The sequence below is a fragment of the Vanellus vanellus genome, assembly GCF_965231255.1.
Source record: "Vanellus vanellus genome assembly, chromosome: 10".
In the NCBI taxonomy this organism is placed as follows: Eukaryota; Metazoa; Chordata; class Aves; order Charadriiformes; family Charadriidae; genus Vanellus; species Vanellus vanellus.
Window position 1 is genome coordinate 2365996 of NC_138915.1, and position 26871 is coordinate 2392866.

The window sequence follows — 26871 nt, forward strand, 5'->3', positions numbered from 1 at the left end:
AGCAGTACAAATGCAAGCTCTGTGTGGGCCCCCAAATTAGGAACTATTTACAAAACAAAAAGCTCGCCTCAACTGTATTGTGCCTGTTCTAACCATACTGAATAGCCCCTCTAATGACGATTTCTTCTTTATTTGGGTCAGGTCTTGCCGAGGAAGAATTTTTTGAGAAACCAACGCTCAGCATCGCAAAAGACCACATTGTCATCTTACCAGGAGACACCCTAAAAATAAAATGCAGGTAAGGATTGCTCCGGGGATGCTGGATTTCCTTGGATGTATTGATTATCTTGGCACAGTACAGTTCCGGGGTAGGGTAGAGCAACGAGCGCTGCGCAGCCAGCTGGGAGCCGGGGCTGTTTGCCCTCACGTGCGTTTCTGCACGGAGGAGAATTCGATGGGCTGTAACAGAGCAGGGAGGAAAGTCTGAGGTCAGCATTCAGCTTGGCCAGATTCTTTATGTTGTAAAGGGGCCCAAGCAAAATCCTGAGTCAGCACACGGGAAAGCTTATGGGAGGGGGATGTACCGTGCTTAAGGACCTGGCTGGAAAACGCTCATCTGAAAATAGGTTCAGATTCAGCTCCTCTGCAGCTAAAATCACTCTTTCGTTCCCTGCCCATAAGTAAATGACAAACAAGATCACCAGGGCATGTCATTAGCTCTTCACACATATATAGATGAGCTTAAACTTCCTAACCTCAAATACCATCTAGCCTATAAGATGACAGTTAAATAAACAGCGGTTAGGATGTGTACATTCAAAGACCTGACCTGTTTAAACATACCATATTCTTTAAATCAAAGATAACCAGGACTTGTAAAAAAACCAGACTGCTGATATTGTGAATTATGGCAGCTCTTCAGTTCTTGGCACAACGTGTGAAAACTAGCCATGCAAGAAACAAGCAACATTTTGGTAATGATGTGCGCTTACAGGGAGATGCTCCTCTGGAAATGGGGGCTATAGGGTTTGGTCGCAGCTGACTGGAACACAACTATATATAATACAAAGAGTCAGAGCACTTTCTGTTGTGTCAAACATCCATTAGTTTGCTCGGTCACACAAAAGGCCTCAGACTTATATGTATGTATGTGTCACTTGTTCCGAGTGTGATTTATACGCCAAGCTACTGTGAGAGGTCGTTTTTTAATTTCTTCCAAGAGCATTGTAGGAGAGAAGGTTTAAGGTAATACAGACTGTCACTGTTTCTCTCTCTCTCACATACACACATTATTTTTACACCTTCTTGCAAAGTCCTCTTGACTGTGGCCACTACATGGATGGTTTCTTGCAACAGTAAGAAACTTGAAACAGTAAGAAAAAGCATTGGGCAGGCGAATCTGAGCAGTAGTTTATGCTGACAAATACGTCCCTTCAGATTTTTGTCCTGGTCTGTTTAATTCATTGTTATAGTGAAAGATAAATTGACTCATACTGTGTAAATTTGTGATGTCTTCTGGAGCGTAAGGCAGGTTTTTTCCAAACACCTCCAGCTAGCCGTGTGGCTTAGGAGGTCAAAACAACCTTACAGCGGTATTTTTAGCTCGGCGAGCAGCAAGCATGATGGCAATAAAGTTTAAACAGTCTTTTAAAATCGAGATGCAGTGCTTCATAAAACAAGTTATGCGGACATGAGTTTGGTGTAGTGCTCCAGGCCAATTAAATCAATACTTTTCAGCAATTCTCCATCCGCTGCCTTTTCAATCTGTAGGAACACCCTACTTTTCTCATATCACCAGACGAATAAATAGATGAAGGAATTCTTAGCACTTCAGTCCCAAATTGCTTTATAGGATGCAAAGCAATAAATCCACGCGACAGGTCTGAGAAACAGAAAAGTCTGCTCACGTGCTTCCGTGCTAGCATGGGAACAGGGGTCCTGAGCATTTCAGTTCCTTGACTCAGGTCACGCAAGAGCTGGGAATAGAAGCCAGAAGTGGGACTTTTGCACACCGAGTGTGAGATTCCCTCTATCAGGTCCTTTGTGGATGTCTGTCATCCTGCCTCCTCTCACACACCAGCATCCGCACGCTCACAGATTAGCTCCGGACTGGCCCAAAGGGAGTTCTGAGGTCCTTCGTACTTCCAGGGAGCATTAGGGCTGTGTGGAGCAGAGCACGAGACAGCAGACCGAGCAGGTCGCTGCTGAAGACCACGGTAACTCTGTGTGAACATCCTGTCTCCCTTAAACTCTATTCATTTGAGGTTCTTGGCCAGGATTTCCTGATTTTTGGCAGCCTGGCCAAAGCTACTGTTGTGACTCCCCTCCACCAGATGTGTGAAAATCCCAAAGCAATAGCCAAAGTCTTCATCTTCCACCCAGATAAAACATGCAGGAGGAAAAAGTAGGCACATGTAAGGAAGCACAGGCATCTGAAATCCCTGACCTGCTCTGCAGAGCCACTGTCGCGGATTTCCAGCCCTGATGGACACCAGACTGGGTGACGGTAGAGGGGCAGGGACACGACAACATGTTGGGAGTTGAGTGTCTGAATATGAAGTGGCATTGTTCCATATCCCAGGCCAGGAGTCCCATTTCTTGACAGAGGCGGTCATTACGTCATTAATGACGTTAGTAAAGTAGGGAAGGAGCACTGGGTAGGGACCTCTGCGTCAAAAAATACTTCTGTGCTCTGAAGGACAGGAAGTTGGTACGGCGGATGAGGTGGGGTTGTCCAAGTCAACAGTGCATCCAAAAACAGGGGTGAGGCTGTTCACCAGAGAGGATATTCACACTTTTCCCAGTGCTCTCATTCAGCTACGTGCTGGGAATAACCTCAAGAGTTCAGCCCCGTGTCCGCATCATCTTCAGGAAGGCGACAAAAGGACGGGCAGAAACGGGGGCCAAGAGGATGTTTGTTTAAGTGTCACTGAAGTCGCTGGCAAATGTGTTCCCTTATTGCACCTATCGCACCGCTACAAAGCCACCAGCACAGAAAGCGTAGTTAGTTATTAGCTAACTGGAAACTTCACACAGCTTGCTTGTTAGGTACGTTTGGTATTAGCATCTCTATACTGAGTCGATGTGTCTAGACAGGATTTCTCCCTGGCGACACTCAGTTGGGGAAATCCAGAGGTTCCTACTCCTTCTTCAGCTCAGCAAATGCCATTGGGTCAATGGGAATTCACTGAGTGAGAAGGGGTGAGTCAACCCCCTGTCCGTTTAAAGAGTGGCTTCTCTCTGCAAACACAGACAGACAGACCTGCCTCCCTCTAATACTAACTTCTTCCAAAGAAAAATCCATGGACGATTAGCCCCATACCCCACCAGTTTCCACACTGACCGCCAAAAACCAGGCTGCTACAAAAAGACCACAATCTTCATCTCATAAGCACGTATAGCATGTCCTAGTACGTCACTAGAGCCCTCAACGTGCAGCCCAGGCAGAAGAGAGCTCCAAGAGCTTCTGCTCCCATGGTGTGGCCTAATGTTTCCAGCACAATAGGACTAGCGCAACCGGTGCCTGTTCAACTGTTAGATCAGTTGAAAGCTCTCTTTGAGTCCTGCAACAAGGCCTTATAAAAAGGCCTCGCTTTTTGTCGGTGAACTACATAGAATTGCATTTGACATCAGCTGTGATCATAGATAAGACAAAGAAAGGGTCAGGTGGGTGAAATGGTGTATCATCTGCCCTGCTAACTTTATGTTCTGACTGCCACGACAGGGTGAATTGAAAAAAAAAAAAGTGTATTGAGCAGATAATCTAAGATTTGTAATCTGATTAGTTCCAGACCCTTCACAAAAATCAAGATTGAGTCACTGCTGATTAGGCCAGAAACCTGATGCAAAGTTACATAAATGTTCTCCTCTCTCCGTGCAGCCTTAGAATAAGAAAATATAAGTTAATTTAGCTGTTAAAATATGCAAAGTCCTCAACTTGGAAGAAACATAATTTTATCTGGTGCTTTCTAATGTTTGAAGTGGCTAAATTGTAAAAACAAACTCATGTTCAGGAAGTGTGTTACAATAAAAATGAAACTTTCCTCCAGGAGCTAGCTTGCTACAGTTCCCACAGACTATTTCAGGAATCTCCTCTGCTCTGGGGAAGAATGTGGGGTGATACACCTTAATTCCTTACGGGTGGAAATGCAAACCCCCAGCAACATTTATCATTCATTTCCAAATGACAAGAGTAGGAACACAGGGAACATTGATAACAGTTGGCCAGGAGGAAGCCAAATTTTGTCTGAAGTCATGGCTCTATTTTTAATTTTAGTGTGTTGTGTTGACAGGGCAGCATCTTCTGTGAGCTGGCTTTTGAGGGAGGACCAGAAGGAAGACCCTCGGATGCACGTCAGTAATTGTCGCAATAACACAAGGCAAAGCTGCAGCATGCTTGTCATCAGGAAAGTCATAGCTAATGACACCGGCTACTTCACCTGCATTCGTGATGATGCTCCATCTAATGAGGATCTCATGGCCAGGATTTATGTGTTTGTTAAAGGTAAGAATTTCACTTTATTTTGTTGTTACGGCTTCTTGGTAATATAAGTTGTGTTCAACTGTGGGATCTGTGCCAGGTAGAACAAGCAACCCAGTTCAGATGCTTCCACAAATCCCACCTCCCCACTGGCCCAGCGCTGGAGCCATCACCAGCTTTGACAGTTTGAAGAGGCTGGATATATCTGGATTTTCAGGCCAGCTGAATTCACAGGGACAAAGACGTGCGAACCAGAAATTACCCATCTTGTTCAATCCCGGGACTTGAAAACTAGATTGTCCCATCTAGTTTTGTGTTTCAATTAACTGAAACACTGCTTTCTTTAAACCTCTTTTCCTTTTCTTTTCCTTTTAAGACTAAATTATTTTATCCTAAAGGGTTTTGCTATCACAGTGCTTTTCCTAAGATTCATCCTAAGTCCCCAAGTCCGTTCTCTTTCCCTTCCTCCCCAGGCATGAAACTCCCCAACAACATTCTTTGTAATTCCTCCTTTGTAATTCCTGGATGACTGCACCACACACGTTTTATTGTAAAAAATGGCCCATTGCTCATTTTTGTCCTCTTTGAGCAGCCTCTCCCCCATGTGTCAGAATCACTGAGTTCAGATCCAACAATAAATGGAAGCAGAAACTTCAGAGGAGCGGGGTCCTCTGTGATTAAGTGGATATAACAGACTGAACAACCATTTCAATAATACCCATTTTTGTTCGAAGTATATTCCCCAAACTGCTGATACTTTTTTTTGAAATCTACTTGACAAATGCATTACTAAACCACTGAATCATCGGGATCTTCCAAGCTGAGACTGTGAGTAGTCAGATAAAGGAGCTGACTTTTAGAGTCTTGAATAGGGGATGACATGAACTCCACTGGTGCTGAATAGGCTTACTATTTGGTTCCCCACAAACTCATGAAAATGAATTCATTTCATTTTTCTGGTAAATGCTAAAATATGATTCTTTGAATCCTTTTACTAAAACACATGCTAAAGAAGCAACGAGTCTGCCTGATATTATTTGAATAGTTCAGCAAACTGACACAGAAAACACACGTACTTGCCAGGCAGCTCTGATAGTCTCGTGGTATGGCTAATGATGGTGAAACCATCACGCGGCGTCCATCCCAAGGGGACTGTGATACACCCACCCAGCTAAATTCAACTTCTGCACTACTAGGTGAACACACCTGTTTGATTCATGTGGATGACATTTTCCTGCCTCTTTGCGTCTGTTGAAACTAGTCCCTTTCTACCCTTATCCTGCTTTCCCAGCAAGTCTTCCTCTGATCGGAAAGTAGCTTTTCGGTGTTACTTGTTAGTTCCTGCAGTCATTTTTTTTCTCCCTTTCTATTTCCTTTTTCTGATTTGTTCTTGTTACTCCAAGCCCTGGTTGCTTTATCCACCCTAGTTCTTGTGCTGAGCTGTTTCCTTTTCTCATTACACGCTGCTCAGATGCCCCACATCTAACATTGTTAACACAGCCCCATGCCTACGCTTCAGGAAACAGTGCATTGAGAACTCAATTCTCTATCCCGAATCAGTGCCCTGGCTGGTCACCCAGGCCTTCATTACTCTACAGCAGGAGCACATGCAGGAAATGCTATGCATCTTTTGGGACCGCTCGAGCGTTTTCCCTAAGAAAATACCTCAAGTTATGAAATGCTTACCGGCGATGCACTTGGAACGGTGCTAATCTAAAAAAAAAAAAACGCAGGATGTCCTCTTGCTTGTCTGAGAGTGCTGCGCCAAGGCTCCCCTGAAAAACACCACTGGATGGCTGTTTTCTCTAAATCACCCTCCAAGATTGTCCTCTCTCAGATGTGATTTAATTGTGTCATACGCTCTCCCTGCTCTAAAAGCTCTTTCTCAGACTCCTGTGCTTTAAGAGTTATTGAGGGAAAAGTGGGTAGAAAATGAACCACCTCGTACTATGCACTCCATGGGTGAAGTAGTGAGAAAGTCAAGTCAGCGGGGATCCCTCCGGTCCATGTCGTAGCGCGCCAGCTGCTCATCCAGCCCAAAGCACAGCTCTGCCACGGCAGTTCGGTCTATACGCTCGCAAGTGCCTGCTGGGATCTGGCCTGCCAGTCTGAGGAAGCTGCTTGGCCCCAGTGAAACGAAGCTATTTATACCTCGGCATGGATGCTGTCCTCAGGGCATGCTCTTCCTCCCATTCAGTTCCTGTGTATATTTGTTGAAAGCCAGCAGGCTGTTTTAGGGACAAGAAAGCTGTTCTTCAGAACATTCAGAACGTACCTACGATTTTCTTGAATATTTAAACATGCCTTTTTAAGGTAATTGGCCCGCCAGTGTCTGGGCATCACTGAGAAACCCATCAGTTGTCTCCGAGTGAAGCAACTCTCGGTTCCCTGTGAGTGCCAGGGAAGGGTGAGGTCTAAAAGACATCTCTCCGGAGGTTTTGTGGAGACAGCAAGTGCTCAGCAGGGTGTTTATGAGACTGAGCCAGGTGGAGTGAGAAAATGTTGAGCCAGACCCCGAAGGCTGGAGATTCCTCTGAGGTTACGAGCCATTATTGCCAAAAAAGGAAGGGGAATGGTATTTTTTCCCTTCGTTCCCGGCCTGCTGCTTGACACCGAAATGAGAACATGATTGTATCGGAAGTCCCGCTTATTGGCTATTATTTCCTGTGCTTGCTTCTGTTTTTACAGCCTCCCTGGTGGAGTTTCTAAGCTCTGTCAGAATCTGGCATTCAGCAGCTCTCCCCCCCGGTGCAATTGAGCCGTGACCCCTGCACATCAGCCAGATCATAAGGGACCCGAAGGCGGCAGGGTCAGCCGCCATGCCTCAGCTGTGCGCTGACAGTCTGGAGGGAGGGAGAACTCAGGATCTCAATCCTGAATAATTGTTCCCGAGGCCTTTTCTGCTTCCCGCTGCAGCTGCAAGTCCCAAGGATTGTAATTAAGAAGCGAGACAACCCCCTTCTCCTGTTGCCCATCTCCTTGTTGAAAACACGACGTAGCTCAGGGCTGGAACAGAAATAGTTGGGCGTTTTTTAACCGCGTTGTTTAGCTTCATTGCAACTCCGAGGGATAACCTCTGCAGCGAAACGCAGCGCTGCGGCGCTGAACGGGAAGAGCAGCCAAGCAACTCCACGGCTGCTGTCAGAGAACAAGGTGAACGGGGGAAGCCCACCCTCAGTCCACAGAATATGCTGTCTCTGCCGAGCTACTTCTGGACCAGGGGCAGTAAAGACAAGTCTTCCCTGCAAACGAGCTGCCCACGTAGGAGCCCACGTCAGAAAGACTCATGTGGACAGCACTTCCACTGCAAACGCTGCCAAAGCCAGCTAGCCAATGTCATTTCCGTCTATCATCTCCTGCAATTACCCTTCCCAACCAAATGGATACTTCCCTGCGAGGAACGTACTCATTTATTTCACCCTTTGAGATCCCTGTGCCAAAGCAAAGGGCAGGCTGTCTATTTTGTGTTAAAGTATAGAGAGCCCTCTCTACAATGTTTCCTAAGGCACATATAAAATTGAACGCGGCTTAGAGAAGGTGGAAGAAAAGACAAATCAAGCAAAGATACGCTCCACCTTCCCAAAGGGCTATCCCGGGCCCCAGCCTAGACAGAAGTCAGGACTTGCAGCTTTCAGCTATTTGAAATACTGTTACTGTCAGCAAAGCGACTGTTTCAAAGTAAGAGAGTCTTCAGGGCATCAGCTGGAAGAGCTCTCTGTACCAGCTGAACCGCTGCCTCAGCTTTTGCAGTGATTTCCCCTTGCAGTCCTTAGCTCTAGGTAGCAGTAAGGGATTTGCTACACCTTTTTGTGCCGCACAGTCAACCCATCAGTAGGAAGGAGCCCGAGCTCAATTCTGTTTTGCTTCCCTCCATCAGCAACTCGTCTGACGTTATTACTGTGGTAACTGGAACCGGTCACATCTTGCCAAACAGTGTCTAGAAAAGTTCATCCAAGTTTCCAAGCTGCGCTCTGATTCCTGTCCGCACACACCAGCAGCACTGCTTTGCTGGAACCATAGGGCTAACGGAGGTAATCTCCTCATCGCAGATGTGGGGCGAGCAGGCCAGCAGCAGCCAGCCTCTATTAATTTTTATGCAAAGCAGGGCTGTTGTTTCTTGAAATAATTATGGCCATGACAGGGTTGGTTCTCAAAAAACTACTTCAGAAAAAATGAGTCCCACCTTCTCTGACCAAGAGACTGTAATTGGCACAAAACGATGTGTGTGAGCCCAGTCCATCAGTGCTGGCTGCCACACAAGGGTCCACGTACACCGGGGGAGAATCACCAATTCCTGCTTGTGCCAAGTGCGGTTCACTCTTTGAACAAAATAGATTGGTGGACATTTTAACAGTGTCTTCCCACCCAGAGCAATTCAGCTGCTGGTGTTTCACCATCTCGGTGCTACTGTGCGTTAGGAACACGGCAGGACTGAAGGAGTAATTTGTTTCCATACATTTGGTTTTCAGCACTGGTGTTCACAGGAACACAGCATAACTAGAAGATAGCCCCGCAGAGAATTTGAGTTCTGGCTCCTTTTTAAGTTCATATGGACACCGTGAAGCACCGGCATTGCAGGTTTGAGCCATAGTGCAGTCTGCCAGGAGTCCAGAGCACAAGAAGGGGAAATCAAATCTGAAGCAAGACAGACTTTTATATGGAAGCACAAGACCTGTTAAGGCCATTCTGAAGAAAAAAGGAGGATGCATCCAAGCAGCTCGTCCTGTCAGAGCATGCATCTCACTGCTTGTCAGATCCTGCAGCAAGGCATCCCCAAGGAAGGGTACGAGCTCTCCCTTGCTATTGCAAGGAAAGAGAATGAGAGGTGGTACAAGTACTGCACCAGGGTAGAGCGTACCATCAACCACAGTCTCTGCTTTATCAAACAGTACAGCCCAGAGACGTGAAGTTCCACCTTCTTCATCCCTTCCCCACTAAGAGAAATCTAAAGAGGATGGAAGTGCATGAAAGCACCCCTCACATGAGATCGTATTTTGGTTCTGATGTTCTTTGAAGCTGATTTCTGCCTCCTTAATTCTCTTGACAGTTCACAGAGATAATCCGAATGTGAGAAGCAGAAATGCAGGGCCAGGGTGACAGCCCTCACTTGGGCTTTGGCTTGCTTTCCAGAAGATATTACCAGTGAGAACAGAGTTGGAGCTGCATTTCTTCTTTCTCTCACGCTGCAGACACCGAAACAGCTCCACTTGCTGCCAGACACTCAGCGAGCTGAGATAGGCAAACGCTGTCCTGTCTGCTCAGTGTGGAGCCCAGCAGATAAGCTGGCTGTCTCGCACAGACTGGTGGAAGGGTTTGGCACCATATCCTAGTTAACAGTGTTTAGGGCCACATGACGTGGGAATATAGGCTATGTCACTGTGCAGGACCCTCTCTGTTGTCCCTCAAGTATTAAGGGCTGGATCCAAAGGAAAAGTAAGATGCTTTCCGTTCTGAATCAAGACATTCAGTATCTTCAAAGCATATCCTAAAGAGTCACTTTTAAGTGGAGGAGCCTTGTAAGATACGATGGTGAGCGAGCAGCACAAGTTCCTGGCACTACATCAGTGAGAGCACTTGACATCCCAGCAGGAAGAGGCAACGATCCCCTCCTTCCCATGGATCAAGAATTACTAAATGAAAATCATACACACAACTCCCCCACTTCTTCCTTCTCTTTCTTAGCCACTCAGTAATTGCTAATTGCTGAACCCTACCCATGGTCTGTGGCTGGCAGCAGCTAATGTAGGACACCTGTTCTTAATGACGGGACTGCAGGTAAAGCTGGTCAATATTTTCGAAAAAGCCTACACCTGCCTATAATCTAGTGTTGTGGGGAGTCAGAATTTATGAATTCTTCTGAAGCTTGAAACATAATTTCAGCCAAACTATGGAGACCTGTTTTTTTTTTTAAAATAAATCTTTCCATGTTGTCTTTTATTTGTTTGGCAAGGAGAAGCATTTTGCTTCCATGATTTTTGAAGTAACACTTCTTAAAGTAATATTTTTCTCTACAAATATTCCCGTGTTTCTAACAGTAATCTCCAGGGGAAGAATGTATTTCATTTGACCAAAACAGAATGCTTCATGTTGACTCAGAATGACTTCTGGGGTTTTTGCAGTCACTTTTGTTTTGCCTGAAGATAAAATATTCTCCTTTCTGTTTAATCTAAACATTCCACCACTAATTCTTTTCCTTGGCCTGCCAAACTGAAAAGTCCTTTATTTGCAAAGATCCAGTTTCAAAACAAGTGACTTTTTAGAAGTCACTCCTGTACCTAGAAGAAGCTTTGATGGGTTACCAGGAGGAATACAGCAGACTGGGCAATTTCCTTGTAAAGCTTTCCAAAATACTCTGACCAAAGTGTCACTTAACTGCTAATGATCCTATTAACATAAAGAAAGGATTATAAACCTCCTCTCAGTGTTCTTGACCTTGATGAAGACAAACTTCATGGGGATTATGTCAAAACATGAATTTAAAGAACCTGTGAAACTCTGCCCAAGCTTTCCAGCTAAGGTATGGCTGAATGAAGAAAATAAATAGTGAGGGTGAGAGAATTCTTTTTTAGCAACAAGAAAGCGAGGAGCAAAATGAGCACTTTCAGGAATTTTACAGAGGTGAGCAGCCATGGATGACTGTCCTCAAAGGCCATTTAGTGCTCATCATCTCGGGGGGCTGACGGATAGTATCTGAAGGGAGAGGTGATGTTAACTCCACGGCTTTAGATGTGATACAAATATCATGAGACAAATGGCCATCACGGTGCATGAAACACGAACAGAAATGAAAAGCACCGAAAATTCTGTACAAAATCCTCTGTATGCGTCTAAGGAGGATGTTTCAAACACGCAGGCAGGCGATACAGTGCTGAAAAGAGAGAGCCTGAGTCTACAACACGCTGAGTTCCCGTGGCGCGATGCTGAGGGCTTTCAAGTCCCTTGGCTTTATCAGCCAGCAGGACGGGGCCGGGAGCCCTCTGGAGAGAGGGATTCACATGGCAAGTGAGCAGGACATAATTACAGACCTCCACCGCTTCCTGGAAGATAGTCACCTATATTACAGATAACACTAAACAAAAGAAGAGATGTCACCCCAAGGCGAAGCAGACCCGTATCTGTGTTCGCACGCTGTCACTGCCGAGGCTTGAAGAGAACTGCACGTTCCCCAGGCAATTGCTCTTACACCGCTGAGTTAAAAGGGACCCTCCCTAAGCTCATCTCAGGCAGCAATTAATCTCCACCTAGACAGAATGAGAATTTAAACATGAAGGGCTTCACTGCCTGAAGGTAAACAATATTCTTGTAGGCACTTGACCTTTGAGTCGCTTTTGTGTGCGGTCTGCTTGATTTTTCTGCCTGGCTCTGTCCCCGCGGCCGGACCGCGGGCTGCCTTCCCCTCCGCTGTCCCGCTGCCTCTGCTTCCTTCGCCTTGCTGTTTGCGTTCTCTCTCCAGCCCCGCCGGGTAAACAGTAACAGCCCGGCCTGGCTGCAGCTTCCTGAAAACTTCCACTGACCTGGAGAGTCGACGGCCAGCCTGAGACCCAGGGGAAGGGGCCTTCCCCTCGCCTCGGAGCTGGTGCCGCAGCTGATAAGTCCCTAACATGCTACAGCTTTTGTCTTCCTTCACGTATAATGAGCTTTGCAGCCCACAGTAAATTATTCTTTTTAATTATCTTATGGAATTGCTAGGTGTTTCTGTATGGATAAGATTCATAGGGCACGCTACCTTCCCAACTCAGGAGGGACGGATGTGCCAAGCTACAGGGAAATACCCTCTTTTCATAAAGGGTTTCTTTGCTGAGAATTTTTTCCCTCGGAGTTCAGTGCTGGTAACTGTGGAGAGTTTCCAAGTCTTGTACTGCAGGACGGCACCTGCATTTCCCATGCCACAGCTCTCCAAATTGCAACAGTTGAGTGCAACTGACTTACACCGTCGGGAATTAGAGATCTTCCTTGAGGCTCAGGTTATCATTTTTAAAGAACAGTGACCCTGTCCCTTTTGTTTCGAGAAGTTCTGTCTCTGAGAAAGTTTTTTACAAGGAGTTAACTGATTGCTGATTAACTTAAGGTGGTGAACAGGTCTGTAAAGCTGGCAGTGACACTCCCCAGGTTCCGGCAGATCATTTTTCTGTGCCAGAGTCAGTCTGAGCTACTCAGGAGTTTCATGAAGGATTCAGTTTTTTGGCTGCGCAAACCATAACAGGTATCAGCTGGCAGTTGATTAGTTCCCTATTCAGTATTTATTCTTTGCCATTTTGTTAAGATCCAAAGCTGAGCCACTTTCTATTTGCTTATCTGTTAAGTGAGCAGCCCAGCTGCCTGGAAACCACTGCTGCTCAGAGCATCTCCTTCCCAACGCACGTGGGGTCGGCTCGCTCCTGCTTACGGGGTTTCTTCAAGCAGCCGGAGGGACTGCTTCGGGACTCTGACTTCAAGCAGCCGGAGCCCAAGCGGTCTGCAGGATGCTCGGAGGTCTCCTCTGTTGATCTGGGTGATGATGCTCTTTAGAGCTTGATGATATTATTTTTTCTTTTGCACGGAGTTTCACGTGGAGGAAGGGAGGAACACCCCCCCCCCGCCAGCCTCGCTGACCTAGCCAGGGTTATTTAGTGAGTGCTTGACCTTCACCTGCAACTGCCTTTTCCTTTCTTTCCAGAGTCATTTGCCACTGGTGGCCAAAGCGTAGCCCTAACCTCATGTTTAAGCTCTCATGTCAAAACTGTAGGAGTTTAGCCCTGCAACTCAGCGTCTTCACTGTGGGAGGGGCTCCGCTGACTCACACGGGTATCTCACCCGGCTTTAGAGCTCCAATATTGCAGAGTGAAAGAGGGAGGAGGGGAGGCCTGTGGTAAACGGAGAGCTCTCTTTCGGCTGAGACTATAAACTGGATAAAGCACGGAGAGAACACAAACGATAGCCATCTGCTTACTGCACGGGGCTCTTGGAAACCTCACTTACTGTAGGAAATAGAACGACCCATAAAATAGAAAACCTTTTTCTCTTTTTTCCAAAGCAGAGTGAGGATAATGCCCACGAGACCTGTCACCTACCAGAGATCCACCATCGCCTGCAGCTCAAGCCATCCTCTCTTTTCCCAACCCAGCCTTTATAACCCAGAATCTGCCTTTTGCCGTTGTTAATTGAACCGTGATTTTAAAACACGGTCTAGATTTCAAATACTGATGATGATAGAAGGGTAGATTTATATATTTTGGCTTCCAGTTCTGATTGCAGAATTCAAATTCCAACTGGCTTCCAATTCTAGCTATTGGCTAGACACATGGCAATTCAGGTGCAGGCTGCTATTAAAAAATCACTTAGGAATGAAATAGAGCTTCTGTTATACGTACTGTAAATTCACACTTCCCGTTTAGGAGTTCCTCAGTACTTTAGTACCACCATGATGAGTATCTGTCCTATTTACAGCTGAAAAAAGTAGATTATTTTTAGGTCTGTTGTGAATCTGTTAATTTGGTAGAGGTCAGTCTTGGAGGTAGGGAGAGACGATGGAGGAGAATGGGGTTAAATAATTATTTCTTTTTCCCCTGAACGGGAAATAGTTTTGAGAAATTATATTATGTTTGACTAAGATATTTCAATCATTGCATAATTCAATATTTTCCGACATTTCAGGATTCTTTAGCTTTTGCTTAGCTGCCTTCTTTTGATTTATGTTACTTTTTAAACAAAGTGCTACTCTGAAATTCCCTCTAAAAATACCAGCACAAATATTTTTAAATTCAGTGTTCCCATCTTTTCAGTCAAAACAATTAGGCAAAATTCGATCCAGATTTGTGAATAGTTTGGGATCAAGAAGCTCTTTTTTTCACAGCAGGTTTCCTATATTCTTGTCCTATCCCCCTGTCACGTGGCACATTAGTTGTTCTCTCTTTTTCTCATAGGACTGGAAGCAGATATGCACACACTTCCCCTGACACTGATTGGCACTCCCCGTGTTTGTTGCAAATACACAAAAAATCTACTTTCTCTGCTTTTTCCTATAACAAATAATCTAAGGATCTATTCTTAATAATCCAGGGCCGCCTTTTAAGCAGAAAGGCCTTTCACCATTTGCACAAGCTTTAAAATTGGCTATAAAACTATCATCGCATTGGATAGCTCTAAGTATGGTTTAGCTGGAGAGCAAGGCTGCAGGCTACGAAGCAGCACTCAGGCACAAACACTAAACACATTTTCGTCGCGTGACTCAACAGAAGAACTTAACAGACCTGTTTGGGAAAGCGCATAAGACACCGGATTGAGTATAAATATTTCCTATTAGGTTCAGGGATTGGAACAAGCTACAAAGTTGTGGTTCGGAGATCAGGTTTCTCAGCTCCAGGCTTGACTGGGACCAGTGCCTGCCTAACCAGAAAGGTCAGATGTGTATCTGAGACTTCCTAAAGGCAGGGAGATTACAGGTCTAATTTTTTAATTCTAATTAATCTCTCTCACATAACGTTTCTTGCAATGCCCTTACCCCAAAGTGCATGGTTTTTTATAAACCAACCCAGTCAGAATAAATCAATGGCATGGAATACAAGCTGACATGAAGAGACATTACTAGAAATGATAGACATCAGCCAGATTTCTGGTCTTTATCTTCTGTTTTACTGCCTTGTGTTCAGTGCTACTGATCAGCTCGTTGTCACAGCTCCCCACATTAATCACACATCTCTTGTACCTGTGCAGTGACCCCAGTGCCGAACGTAAAACATCATCGTAACCTGCGTGACCCTTCTGATACACACAAAGAGCTCCAACCAACGTTTGCTCTCACCATGATGAAGCACGCGGTACATTTTAGCCACTAAGAAACCTATTTCCAGTTCACAGAGCTAAACTTAAGCCATCAGAAATACAAAAGGCAACAGTCCCACGCTCCTCTGTCAATCCTTGCCTTTCGCCCTTCGTATTTTTGTGAGTGAAACTGATTTGGGTTGTGCAGCAAAGGAAGTCCAGCTCTGCACTGAGCTAATTCTTTGAAGATTAATTCCAAGTGACAGCACTTATATATGTCCATAACATTCCTTAAGCAAAGACTGTTGTCATTAGCCAGGAAATGAACATTGATATCCCCAAATGAATGACCTGTTCCCAGATGAGTTACCAGTCGTGGGGGAATAAAGTGAGTGAGATAAACCAACTCTGTTTCCCTTTGTCAGTGGAGCTGTGGAAGAGCAAATCCAAATCTCACACTCCACGTTCAAACTGTTCTGCAGGTCACCAATAAGCATAGTTACATCACTTACATATAGAACACTTGTTACCCAGGAAAATGCAAGATAAATAAGCACTTCTCCTACTGTTTAATTACAGATCCTCCAGCACGGCATACACAGCTCCCTGCCAGGGTCCAAAGGGTGAAGATTTGTTTTAAATTGAAAAATGGGTCCTCACTGATTCGAAGCAAAAGGCTGTTTGCCAGGGATGGAGTACTGGGAAAGGAGAAATTCTGGAGGGTTTCACAATTTTAGTCTCCATTGAGAGTAGCGAAAATGCCCAACACCCAGAAAGGGATACTTGGAATTTTGAAAACTCCACGTACAGGCTTTTTTCGCTCCCTAGCTGAAAATGTTAGAGAAATATTTTGCCAGCTTTTCATGGAGATTTTAGAACATTCCCAGCTTTTCCAGCAGATGAAGGAGGGAGAGCGGCCTGATGCAGTAATGCAAGATTAATGGGATGAACAGATAGCGTTACTCCAACACACTTCAACTGGGGCTTTCTTCAATCACGGAACAGCTGCCACAACAGCCTTAGATGTAAAACGAGAGTGTGCATTTAGGTGAAAGGATCAGGGCCAGCTGGCCTGACATGTTGGTGCTAAACCAAGGCGATCACACCGATCAGGCTCTTAAAGGCAGCCCGTGGCTTTGATTTTTGTGTTTGAGAGGTGTCTGATCACAGATGAGGGTATACGCAGCCTTTACTGGAGATGCTCTCACGTCGTGCTGCAGTCAGACCAATGCATGCTGAACAGAGGGGCCATGAGACTGGGAAGGCACTGGTACTGTCACGACAGAGTTTCACCCCGGCAGCTGTCGGGACACAGGCCTGGGCATGGCACGGCCCACAGGCCCACGGCGGAACTGATAAGCACAACCCACCAGACGCAGACAGCAGGAGGGCTCCCCAACATCTAGAAGTAGTGTTCTTGTCTTAGTTTGGTAGCGCGTGGACTTTATCGTGTATTTGCACAGAGATGTGCCCTTCTGGGCAATTTGTAGATGAACAGTGGGGCTAGATCCACCAAGCAATAAGTAACTGGTTTTTTTTCTCTATTAAAAATCCCTTATTATTACATCAGGAATTAGAGAGGAAACACTGCATGAGGAGACAAGGGTAGTTCAGGAAGCACATTAATGATCTTCATCAAGAAGGACACTTTTCCTCATTGTACAACATTGGAGAACAGGTTGCATACACTATAGGTGTTTCCCAACGCCATAAAGCGTTTGGCCACCATTGGAGTCCTCCTCCCAGTCCACAGGGATGGACGTGTCAGCCCCGGCCGACTGCATTCGTTACCAGTGTAGCCTGTCTGGGAGCAGTTAAGCATTCTTTTGAAAACCGATTTTAATTTCCCCATAGCACATCCTTTTTTAAAGTACTGTCAGAATACTAGAGCACGTTTGCAACCTAGATTGCTCACAAACCTTTCATGCCAGCTACTTCCCACGTTTTAGGTGAAACCATTTCCAAAATATAATTAAGCGTGCGGAGGCAGGTCCCAAGGCAAGGATAAGCAGGTTGAGGTTATTGTACAGGGGGCACATCCTTTCTTGTCAACAGTATAACCCAAACCAAAAGTGGCTCATTGCCTACACTGTGTGGTATAGTTGGCATCGCATTAGCTGAACGGTGTTTGAAACTTTATACTATAAGAATATCAAGTTGAAGAATGCTTTTTAGAAAAATCTTGAAGCTTTTAGGATTTCACAAACTTTATTTTAATTTTCTGATGACCATCACTGTATTCATACAATGAAAATCAGTGAATGAGACTCAGAAACTTTATTAACTTAAACTACCTCAGATTTTTGTTTATTTCTATTGCATATGTATATCCAGTCTGATTTATTGTGACAGATCTGTAGAAAATCCCACAGTTCCGCAAGAGTGTGACCAAGTTACTCCCCTGTTAGGTTAAACAGACTATTCTTACCTGGCTTTGAAAATCGTGGGTCTATGTTCCCTTTTTGAATGCTTTCTGCAGTATTCTAGAGATTCTCATTAACAGAAAGAAGCTTTGTTCTTTCAGTAGATTTACCTGAACCACCGTAAACCTATTGTAACACTTAACTGCTGTAGAATTCAGGAGTGCTGTGGTACAGTATCAACTACGAAAGAAATTCAGAGCATGGGGGAAAGAACTAACTCCAGTGCCACATATACCTGTGAAGCTGCTTTATTAACTTCATTTTTGCACATGGGTAATGTATAAGAAAAGGAGTTTTAACAAGATTAAACTGCAAACTGGTAAAATAGGGTTAGAAATGGGGTATTCTGACTCTTGGTCATTGGCTGTAATCCCTAGATGACCCTGGCATTTGCAAACAAGCAAGATGTGACCGGCTGCCTTGTCACACATGACAGTGAACGCGCTATGGGCAGTCGGCCGCTCAGATTACAGGGCCCTTCTGGGCATAGATCAGTAAAGGAGCATTTTTTTAAATCAAGGTTCTTTTCCCTGCAGACTACAGAAATCCATTTGTGGAGATTCACCCGGAACATCCTGAAATAATCTACATTTTAGATGCTAAGAAAACGGTTGTTGTCCCTTGCCGAGTTACCTCACCAGACATCAAACCTAAGCTTACCCAGGTAAGTGACTGTTTCAGAGAAACAATCAATTCAGAGGTCTGGGCTGCCAACACAATGGCTAAAAATTACAAAATAAAATGTATGAAGCTAGGTAAGTTTCTGAAAAAAAAAAAAAAAATAGCAAAGACACTGAAAATCCAGAAGCGCAGTCCCACTCTTGCAGTGTATCACTATTGAACTGTGTACAAGGGTGTTTGGGGGATTAGGCTGAGTTTATCACATATTTTTCTCATCTTGTGGCTTGATGTTCCTCCATAAATTGGCAAAGATAGATCACAAGACACTATTTTTCTTCAAAATTCTTCGTATAACACCTGGCTATTAGCTATCCTTATGAAAGCTTCTCTCTTTTATACCTTGAGCCTCCTCACAACAGTTGCCCATTTATGCTTGATTTCATAAACTTAAACCAAGTTTCACCCTCGGGAATAAATGGCTACAGCATCCTTCCCTTCGGATGCTGTTACATCTGAATGTCAAGGTTACGGAATGGTCTATGGAGGCCAAGGCCATTTAGTATAATAAAAATGGAAATTTAAGGTCTGGGGCTTCCTCAGTCAATGGAGATCTACTCACTCATTTTAAGGGCTTTAGAATTGCTCTACAGAGAAACCTATCACAGAGTGAGGAACAGAACATCGGTCTCCTGGCTCCAACCCTGCCTTCTACCTAATAGGTTATGTGCCTTTCCATCCCCGGCCAGGCTGGCTGCTTGAGCTGTCCTACTGGGAACAAGAGCTCATCCTCTGCCCCTTTCCCACAGCCTGTTCTGGAGGGGCTCTGAGAGATGAGGTTGTTCTGCTGGATACGGTGTGATAGCGGAGCGCATGCAGATAGGCTGATGTTGCGCTGGCAGAGGGGTCTGAGGACCTCTGCTCCTCTTAGCAGTTAGATGTCTTAGTTGTTAGATGTTTCCTCCTCCTGGGAGAGCGCACGTGAAATCACGGAGACAATGTTTGGGCTCCTGCTGAGACCAATGGCAAATTTCCAGTAGACGTGCGGAAGGACAGCACTGGCCTTAATGCTTTAGCAGATCTCTATTTTTAAATTTTGTCAGTAGGGATTAAAAGCCGGGGGAATAAGGCTCCTCTCCAGTTATAGCTTATCACTTTAGCCTGGATAAGTGTTATCACCTTCTCCTCCTTGGCTATAAAAATGAAACATCCCCATCTTATTTTAGCCTACTTCAACCAAATTCATTGCTGGAGTACTGCTGCTGACTTCGGCACAATCACGTGAGCCTAAATGTGGCCTTGGAACCTTGACCAAGCCAACCTCCAAATTCACCCCCTTATTTATAGGCAGCCCTGCTCTCCCTGCCTGCCACCTAAATTCTCTCCCAGTAGTTTCTTCAAACACAAACTGAAGTCCTTTATCTTGCTGCAAGCTGCTGCTGGAACGAAGCCTCCACTGAAATCTCCCTTTTGAATTGCGAAGAAAATTGCCCTCAAAAAGACTTTTCCCCTTCAAGGGAGAGCAGCTGGACTGCAGGGCAGGGATGGAGATGTTGAGTGCCGGTCCCCAAAGGAACCCTCCTGAGGCTGTGAGCTGTGAGCTGTGAGCTGCTCAAGGGGATGTGCTTTGGGAGGTGTGCGTTGGCTACGGGAGCCGCCAGCCCCGGGTTCCATCTATGGAAAGTCACCGCTTGTTTTGCCTGGTCTGGGAATTTCATAGCGCCGTGCGGAGCCAAGGTGGCGGCTTCCCGTGCGAAGAGGAAGCGGGGCGGGAGAGGGGCGGAGGTAAGGATGGAGGAGGAGAGGTGAATAAGACGATCAGACAAATTTAGAACATCCTCTTCTTCCAAATTTAATCTCCCATAGACAACGAACTTCAAAGGGAGGAAAGCCGCTGTGATTTCCTTCGAGCAGCATTGACGCTTTTTGTTTGATTGTTTAAATATATATTTTTGAATATTTTATGAAGACATTTAATATGTGTGTAGTGTTGAAAGGGGCCTCCTGAGTAGGGTTATTTTTTCTTTCCCCTTCCCCTATCCATCAGGGAGCAAAGCTGCCAAACTGTGAAGTTCAGCTTTATCACATTTTATTATTCTTGTAGAAAACGTACTTTTTTCCACCATAAATTAAGTTCCTTATGTTACCATTATACTTTAAAATCATCGCACTCTCTGGCCTTTAAATATGTATGGGGAAAGGTGCCTTTTGCTAATACTAAACAGATCCCCTCTAACTCTATATATCATCTTTGTTGTTAATAAACCCATGCTAAGACACACAATTCAAACTTTTAATTTTGCTTAACATGATTTTAATTCTGAGCAAAAAAGGCATTTTCAGTCTTGTCAGATCTGTTTCGTCACTGATCTGGCTGAGTGTTCATTTGCTACTTATAGCTGTGACCTTCATGGGTGTTAAAGCATGGTTAAGCCCTAGGTCTTGCATCTCCTCATGTAATTTTCCTGGATTTTCCTAATGGTTCTGAGCAGAGATGCCACAGCCTGATTACTTCAGAAGTATTTGCGTGAAATCCACGTTTCCGACTACTGTTCCACAAGAAAGCAGCTGTCTCGCCGTGCCTGTTTCTCCACAGCAACATCACCGGTCACCGCCCCACAGCCGTAACTCCTTTGCCCTTGATCTGTGCTGCATATGTAACAACAAGCGACCCAAACCAACACCAACCTGAGCCATTGTATATTCACGAGAGGCATGAGCACCAGCTCTCAAAGCCCGGAGCTGAAATTTCTTCGGAGCAGGAGTACTATTTAAACTGAACCCTATTTAAACCGCACTGCCATACAGGACTACTGTTTGTTTGGAGACAGAAAAATGAACCGCATGCCGCATAACAACAAGAATAAGAGCAAAACTATTACATCACTGAGGAAATTCCCACTTGCGGTCCCGAGTGTAGCTCTTCCCTTGGTTAGCTTCACAAGCTAAAACAAGATAGCTCTGAAAAGGAAAACATTAACTTGCTTATCTTTGAGAAGCCAGTATATGATAAGAGGGAAGGAGAAGCACTGTGCAAAGTCCCAGTTAGTTATCACGTGGCAACTGACGGCGCACTGAGGTTTCCCCAAACCCTTCATTTTTCAACCAAAAGTGATCTCAACGCTCCTGCAGCGCACTCTCAGTCCTAAAGAGCCTCCCTGTCTCCTGCTGGAAAAGTCAGACTTCAGCCTGGGCTTCCATTCACCTGCCTGCAATAGGCTGAAATGGGTAATTTCAGTGATCTGCTCTTTGACAGACCCCTGAGTTATTTGTCTGCATTTCATTTCATTTATTTCTTTTCTACATTACAATCCAGGATTTTCAAAATGATTAGAAAGTAAATTGCATTTTCTTTGGCAAACAGAGGATTTCCCCATGTGTCAATAATAATAATAAACTAATTATTCCCACCAACGAAAGCTAACCTGCTTGACATTGGTGCTGTGTGAGGGTAAACGGAGGGCTCATTCTTATTAAATGAACATTTGCTCTAGTTTTATTTTCCACATTTGCCTTTTGTATCTTCACATCCTCATAAGCAGAACTTACAGATACTGTTTTATCAAGAATCTCAAAATGTTACAAGTATTTATGAATTTAGGACAAAAAATTTCTGTTAATAAGTCCCCTTATTTCTGCCATCCTATGATTTACCATCTTAAGTCACCCATGCTGCTTCAGTGCCTACTGGAAACCAATAGGCTGCTCTGAAAGTGTCTCATCCCTTTCTGTGATACAGAGAGAACCTGATGACTAGCCACAGGCCACAGCCTACACATGACTGCTATCCGGTGAGTTAGTGACATGAATAATCCTGATTTTTTGAGGTCTAACTTCACACGTACTTTTAAAGCGCTGTGAGATCCCAGGAAAACACGCAGTAGCCACGTGTAGCATTAGGAGAAGCAGATTTTGTTCTTCAACACTTCCAAAAAGATTACCCAACAACATTCATATAAGATAGGCATAATTATTTCCAGTAAAGAGATGAGGGAAATGGGACCTACAATGGGTAGAATGATATCTTGCCTAAGATCTGAGAAGACTGAATCAAAAGCCCCAGTTATGATGTCCAAGTTTTGGGTTTCAAAGACAGTCATACCTTAGGGAGGGCTTTTCTATTTGCTTATGTTGATGCTGCTTAAGATATGTGTGGAATGAGACCACCAAACCACTCTGAAAGGTCAAATATCTACCCTGCCTCTACAGCAGAACAGCCTTGGTCGGTCGCCTCTCTGGTCTGGCGGGAAAGGGAATGTCTCACGCACCTCCTCTCTGTTCTCTTTCAGTATCCTTCTTCTGTAGAGATGAACATCAAGAGGATGGTGTGGGACCCAAGAAGAGGATTTGTCATCCCCTCTCATTCTTTCGTTTACTCTGGAGTACTCACCTGCACTGCAAATGTCAATGGAAGCGTGTTCACCTCCTACTACCTCGCGCAGAGGTTGGGTGAGTGACTGCTGCGTGCCAAGGAACGAGCACGATGTTTCGACTTCATAGCTAAGCTCCCGGGTATTATTTCTTGGTTAGCCACAATTATATTTGATATATCTAATTGGTATGTATATGTAGCAAGTCCAAGCTGGAACGCTAAAAGCGAACTCATTCTTCTCCTTTTTTTCCTGTTCAATAGAACTTGGATTTGATCCACTCCTGGTTTTGAAAAATTACCAAGTGTTGAGGTGGTACAAAATAGGAGTATTTTATTCAAACCCCACCAAGGCTTTGTTTGCTTGGCTTGAGCTATGTTTACATTAAAACAACTGCTGGTTTCGGAGAAACCAAACAGTAGCTTTCTTTTTGCTTCCGGTCATTAAACACACAAGATCATGGTGTAAAAATCTCATTAAACTGCTAATTCAAATTTTTGCATTTTTATACAGTTTCTCCTGGTGATTTACTATACCCTCTCCCTTGTATTTACAGTTGAGCTTCAGCTCAGAATTAAAATCTGAATTTGAAGCAACTAAACACTAAATTTTTGAGTGCTGGGGATTATATGAAGCCAATTAGAATTGATTTTTCCTTTGTTTTCAATGTATGTTTTTTTTTTCTTATATATTATATTTTTGACAGAGGAGAGTTTATCGTGACTTCATTCCCATTAGCTCATGGCATCCTTCTATACAATTAGCACTCAGCTTCAGACAACAGGCTTGTAAATTTGTATGGCAGCCAAATAACAGTCTTGTAAATCTCTCTCTCTCTTTTTCTTCATTGTTGGAGTAATTATTTTTTACCAGAATCATGAGTGCAAAGCTAAAAACCCCATTACGTCATCCCTCGCTAGCCCAAAAGGACACAGGCAATACCTGACTCTATCATCGTTGCTGTACAGCGGTCAGACCTGTGTTTGGCACAGGGCACCATAGACACGATGCAGGCTTATTTCCGAGTTGATGTATTTAAGGCATCAGTAAATATATAAGACCAAGATTTGGGGATCCCCATCAGAAAGGAAAGGCAGGGAAGCTGGTCACCAGAGGGAAAGGTAGCTGGTCATCAGAGGGTGGGAGAAACTTGTTTCATGTTTTACAGAAATTAATCCTCTCACAGATACGTGAATGCTGAGGAACTCAAAAGGGTGAGTCACTTTTGAAAACCTTTTCTGAGAATGGCTGTGGAGCTCTCGAGTGAGGGCTGGAGCCAAATGTGGGAAATGCAAGAAAAGTAATTCATCAATTACTGTCTCCACATGTGATCAATTACTTTGACCAGCTGATGTTCAGGCCTTTATACAACTGACCTGAAGTTTCCATTGTGGGGCATTTCCAACAATTTCCACAGAAATGACAGAAGAGGGTGAGGTGTTTGGGAACTGTGAAAGGAGCAGATGTTGGAGAGGCAATGAGAGCACGGATTCCTAAACGTCGTTGACGCAGAGAGTGCTGCATGGTTATACCTCTGCTTTTTTCATTTCAGAGGGCAGAGTACAGAACCTGGCTCTAAAAGCAACTCCCAAAAAACTGCTGGTTGGAGAAACTCTCTACTTGGAATGCAGAGCAGAAACCTTCATCAATGGGCGCATTGAGCTTATATGGACATGTCCTAATGGGAGAGTGAGTTGAAGAAAATTCAGTATTCTGCTTTCACGCAGTCTCCCCCTATCCAAAAGAAAGAGCTGTTCACAGGACCGAGCAAACCCTCACTACTACTTATTCTGAAATATAGCCAACCATTTGTAAGCCTACAATTGACTGTATTTTTAGTTTGGATGAATCTAAAACTTATCTGACCATCTTGAGCCTGCTAATTAAACAGCAAATCTCAGGCTACATATGCTGGCTTTCAGCTTTTCTTAGCCAGGAGTGTGTGGTTCTTGTTGGAAGAAAAGCTGTCTCGTTTCTTCTGGCCCGTTTGTTGATCCCGGCTGGCAGTGGCAAGTCTCAAAGGCAGCCATGAAGGTTGCAAGTTGTCAGCCTGCTCATCCATCTTGGCATTTCTTACGTAGGAAAAAGTGAAACAAAAGCCAACTGTATCTGCTGAAATCGCCACCAAAGAATGAAACATAAATTCTAGGTGTAGGTTTTTGAGCTTTCTGTGTAATGCGATACAAAAATGACACATTTGACATAGAAACATGTACGAGTCTGAGCATTTGCTCTGAGGTACTAAAACCTTTCAGGTCTCCTAAGGAAAATCAGAGGGAAGAAGGGGTATTTGTCAAATCAGTTCATTTATCTGAGATAGTACTTACGGTTGTATGTGATGCTCAGAATTAAAAAGATTGCTTTTTTTCATTTTTCATTTTTTTCATTTTTTGAAATATACATTTCAAAGCAGAATCTAAGCCTATTGGAAAAGATTCCTAAAAATTCATTGTTTTTTACTTAATTTGTTTACTTAAAGAAAGAATGCCTGATTTTGCTTTGGTGAAGAAACTACAGAACATAGAATTTATAGAAGTGCAAGTAATATGGTGTTACTGAATTTTGTTTCTTGAACCCCAAGAGTTGTTTTTCTATGAACCCTCCTTAGATTTCTAACATTATAAATGTAAAATTTCTTGGCCAAATCTCTGGGACCAAAAACCCTATCAGAAGCAATAACGCTTTCTAAAATTCTACAGGAATTTGCATTGGCACTTGGCTGTCATAATATATTATATTCCTGTCATAATATATTTCTTGTAGAAAGTAGGAGGTTTTTAAGACAGAAAAATTCTGCCTTTGACCAAAAAAAAAAACAAACCCTAAACCCCACACAACAAAAACCCAAAGCACAACTCCGACCCTACAGATGCCAACAGCAGTTTTGCACGGGGATTTGGTCCCCGCGTCGGGCTGATCTGCGATGCATCCCCTTATTTACCTGCCTGCCCAGATTGCAGTAGAGAAGCGCCACAGTTCCACTCTGTTTCTCTCTCTTATTAGACTTGATAATGAAACCTCACACAAGAGCTCTTCCTGCTGATTTTTCTTTTATATTATTTATTTCAGTGATGGGGAGATACGATAATTTAAATATGAATCACTGCTTTTCTTTACTGGCAGACTTTGAAAGGATGAACAAAATAATCTGGTTTATGTTGCTTTTTGACCCCCTTTTTTCTGACTTCCAGCACCCTTATCCTAGAAGAACAATAGACCAGAGTGGCACGGTGTATAAAGTTGGCAGTAGCCTGACAATCGAAAATGTCACCATGCAAGACGGAGGCCTGTATGTATGCAAAACATTCAACGTAACAAGGCTGGAGGCCAATGTCACAGTGACTGTGTACGGTAAGTTCTGCAGCTAAACCCAAATACCCAAGAACCAAGATAGTTAAGGATAATGCCACATTTTTGAATCTGTTGATATGCAGATGGCATTAGGAAGAATGCCAACTAGTTGAAACAACCGTTAATCATCTATAATCTCTAATCAATCTATGAGAGAGTCAGCAGCCAGCACTATGTTTTCAAAGAAGACTGAGACGTGTCTGAGGACACGGATTAACTGGGAGCTGAACTGTTCTGAAAAAGCTGGCACCAGGGCTGGATGCCCTGGGAAATCTGGCCTGCTGGCATCCGCGTGGACAAGAGATACCCCGGGCGTTTTTACACACTGCTCCAGGGGCAATGCAGATGGATATTCTCTGCTTTAAATAAAAAGTCTTTCATTTGGAGATAGACCTTCCTGGCTGTGGCTGAGCTCTGCAGGGGAACTGCGGTAACAGCTCGTCACTCCATTTGGTTGTCTGCAGCTTCTGCAGATCTGCATTGCAAAAAAATCCAGGGTAGACACAACACGATCCAAAGACGCAAGCACTGTACTGTGGCAGATCTGCTATCGCTTGTCTTCCTGTTCGTTTCTCTTTCCAGACAAACCTTTCATTACGGTTTCACATAAGAAAGGGCCTTACTATGAGATCACGTCAGGACACAAGTCACTGAAACTAGCTGCAAAGGTGGACGCCTTTCCTCGCCCAAGCGTCACCTGGTGAGTACCAGCATCTTGAGCTAAATCAGGAATAGGTGACCTTCTTTTGGGCTCCTCTCTAGAATAGATTTTCACTGTTCCTTACCACACCGATCAAAGATGAGAGCTGGGAACGCTCATAGCTGTGGTCTCAGTCCAGCTAGGGAGATGTGACTCCTTTCTGTGCTGACATATGCTCTGGGAAGCTGGGCAAGCCATACCTCTTTCCCATGCTATTTTTCTCTCCTAGTCATGCAGAAAAGGTCCCTA

General features: G+C 44.3%; 1 protein-coding gene across 1 annotated transcript in view; it reads left to right on the forward strand.

The window, feature by feature from the left end:
• LOC309675747 (vascular endothelial growth factor receptor kdr-like) overlaps positions 1-26871 on the forward strand; it is a 136166-nt gene that overhangs the window by 38174 nt on the left and 71121 nt on the right. The window contains exons 2-8 of the mRNA XM_082488119.1: positions 142-238; positions 4233-4444; positions 18120-18247; positions 22491-22650; positions 24124-24260; positions 25763-25922; positions 26505-26622. Coding sequence (XP_082344245.1) covers positions 142-238; positions 4233-4444; positions 18120-18247; positions 22491-22650; positions 24124-24260; positions 25763-25922; positions 26505-26622 — 1012 coding nt within the window. The remainder of the gene's footprint in view (positions 1-141; positions 239-4232; positions 4445-18119; positions 18248-22490; positions 22651-24123; positions 24261-25762; positions 25923-26504; positions 26623-26871) is intronic.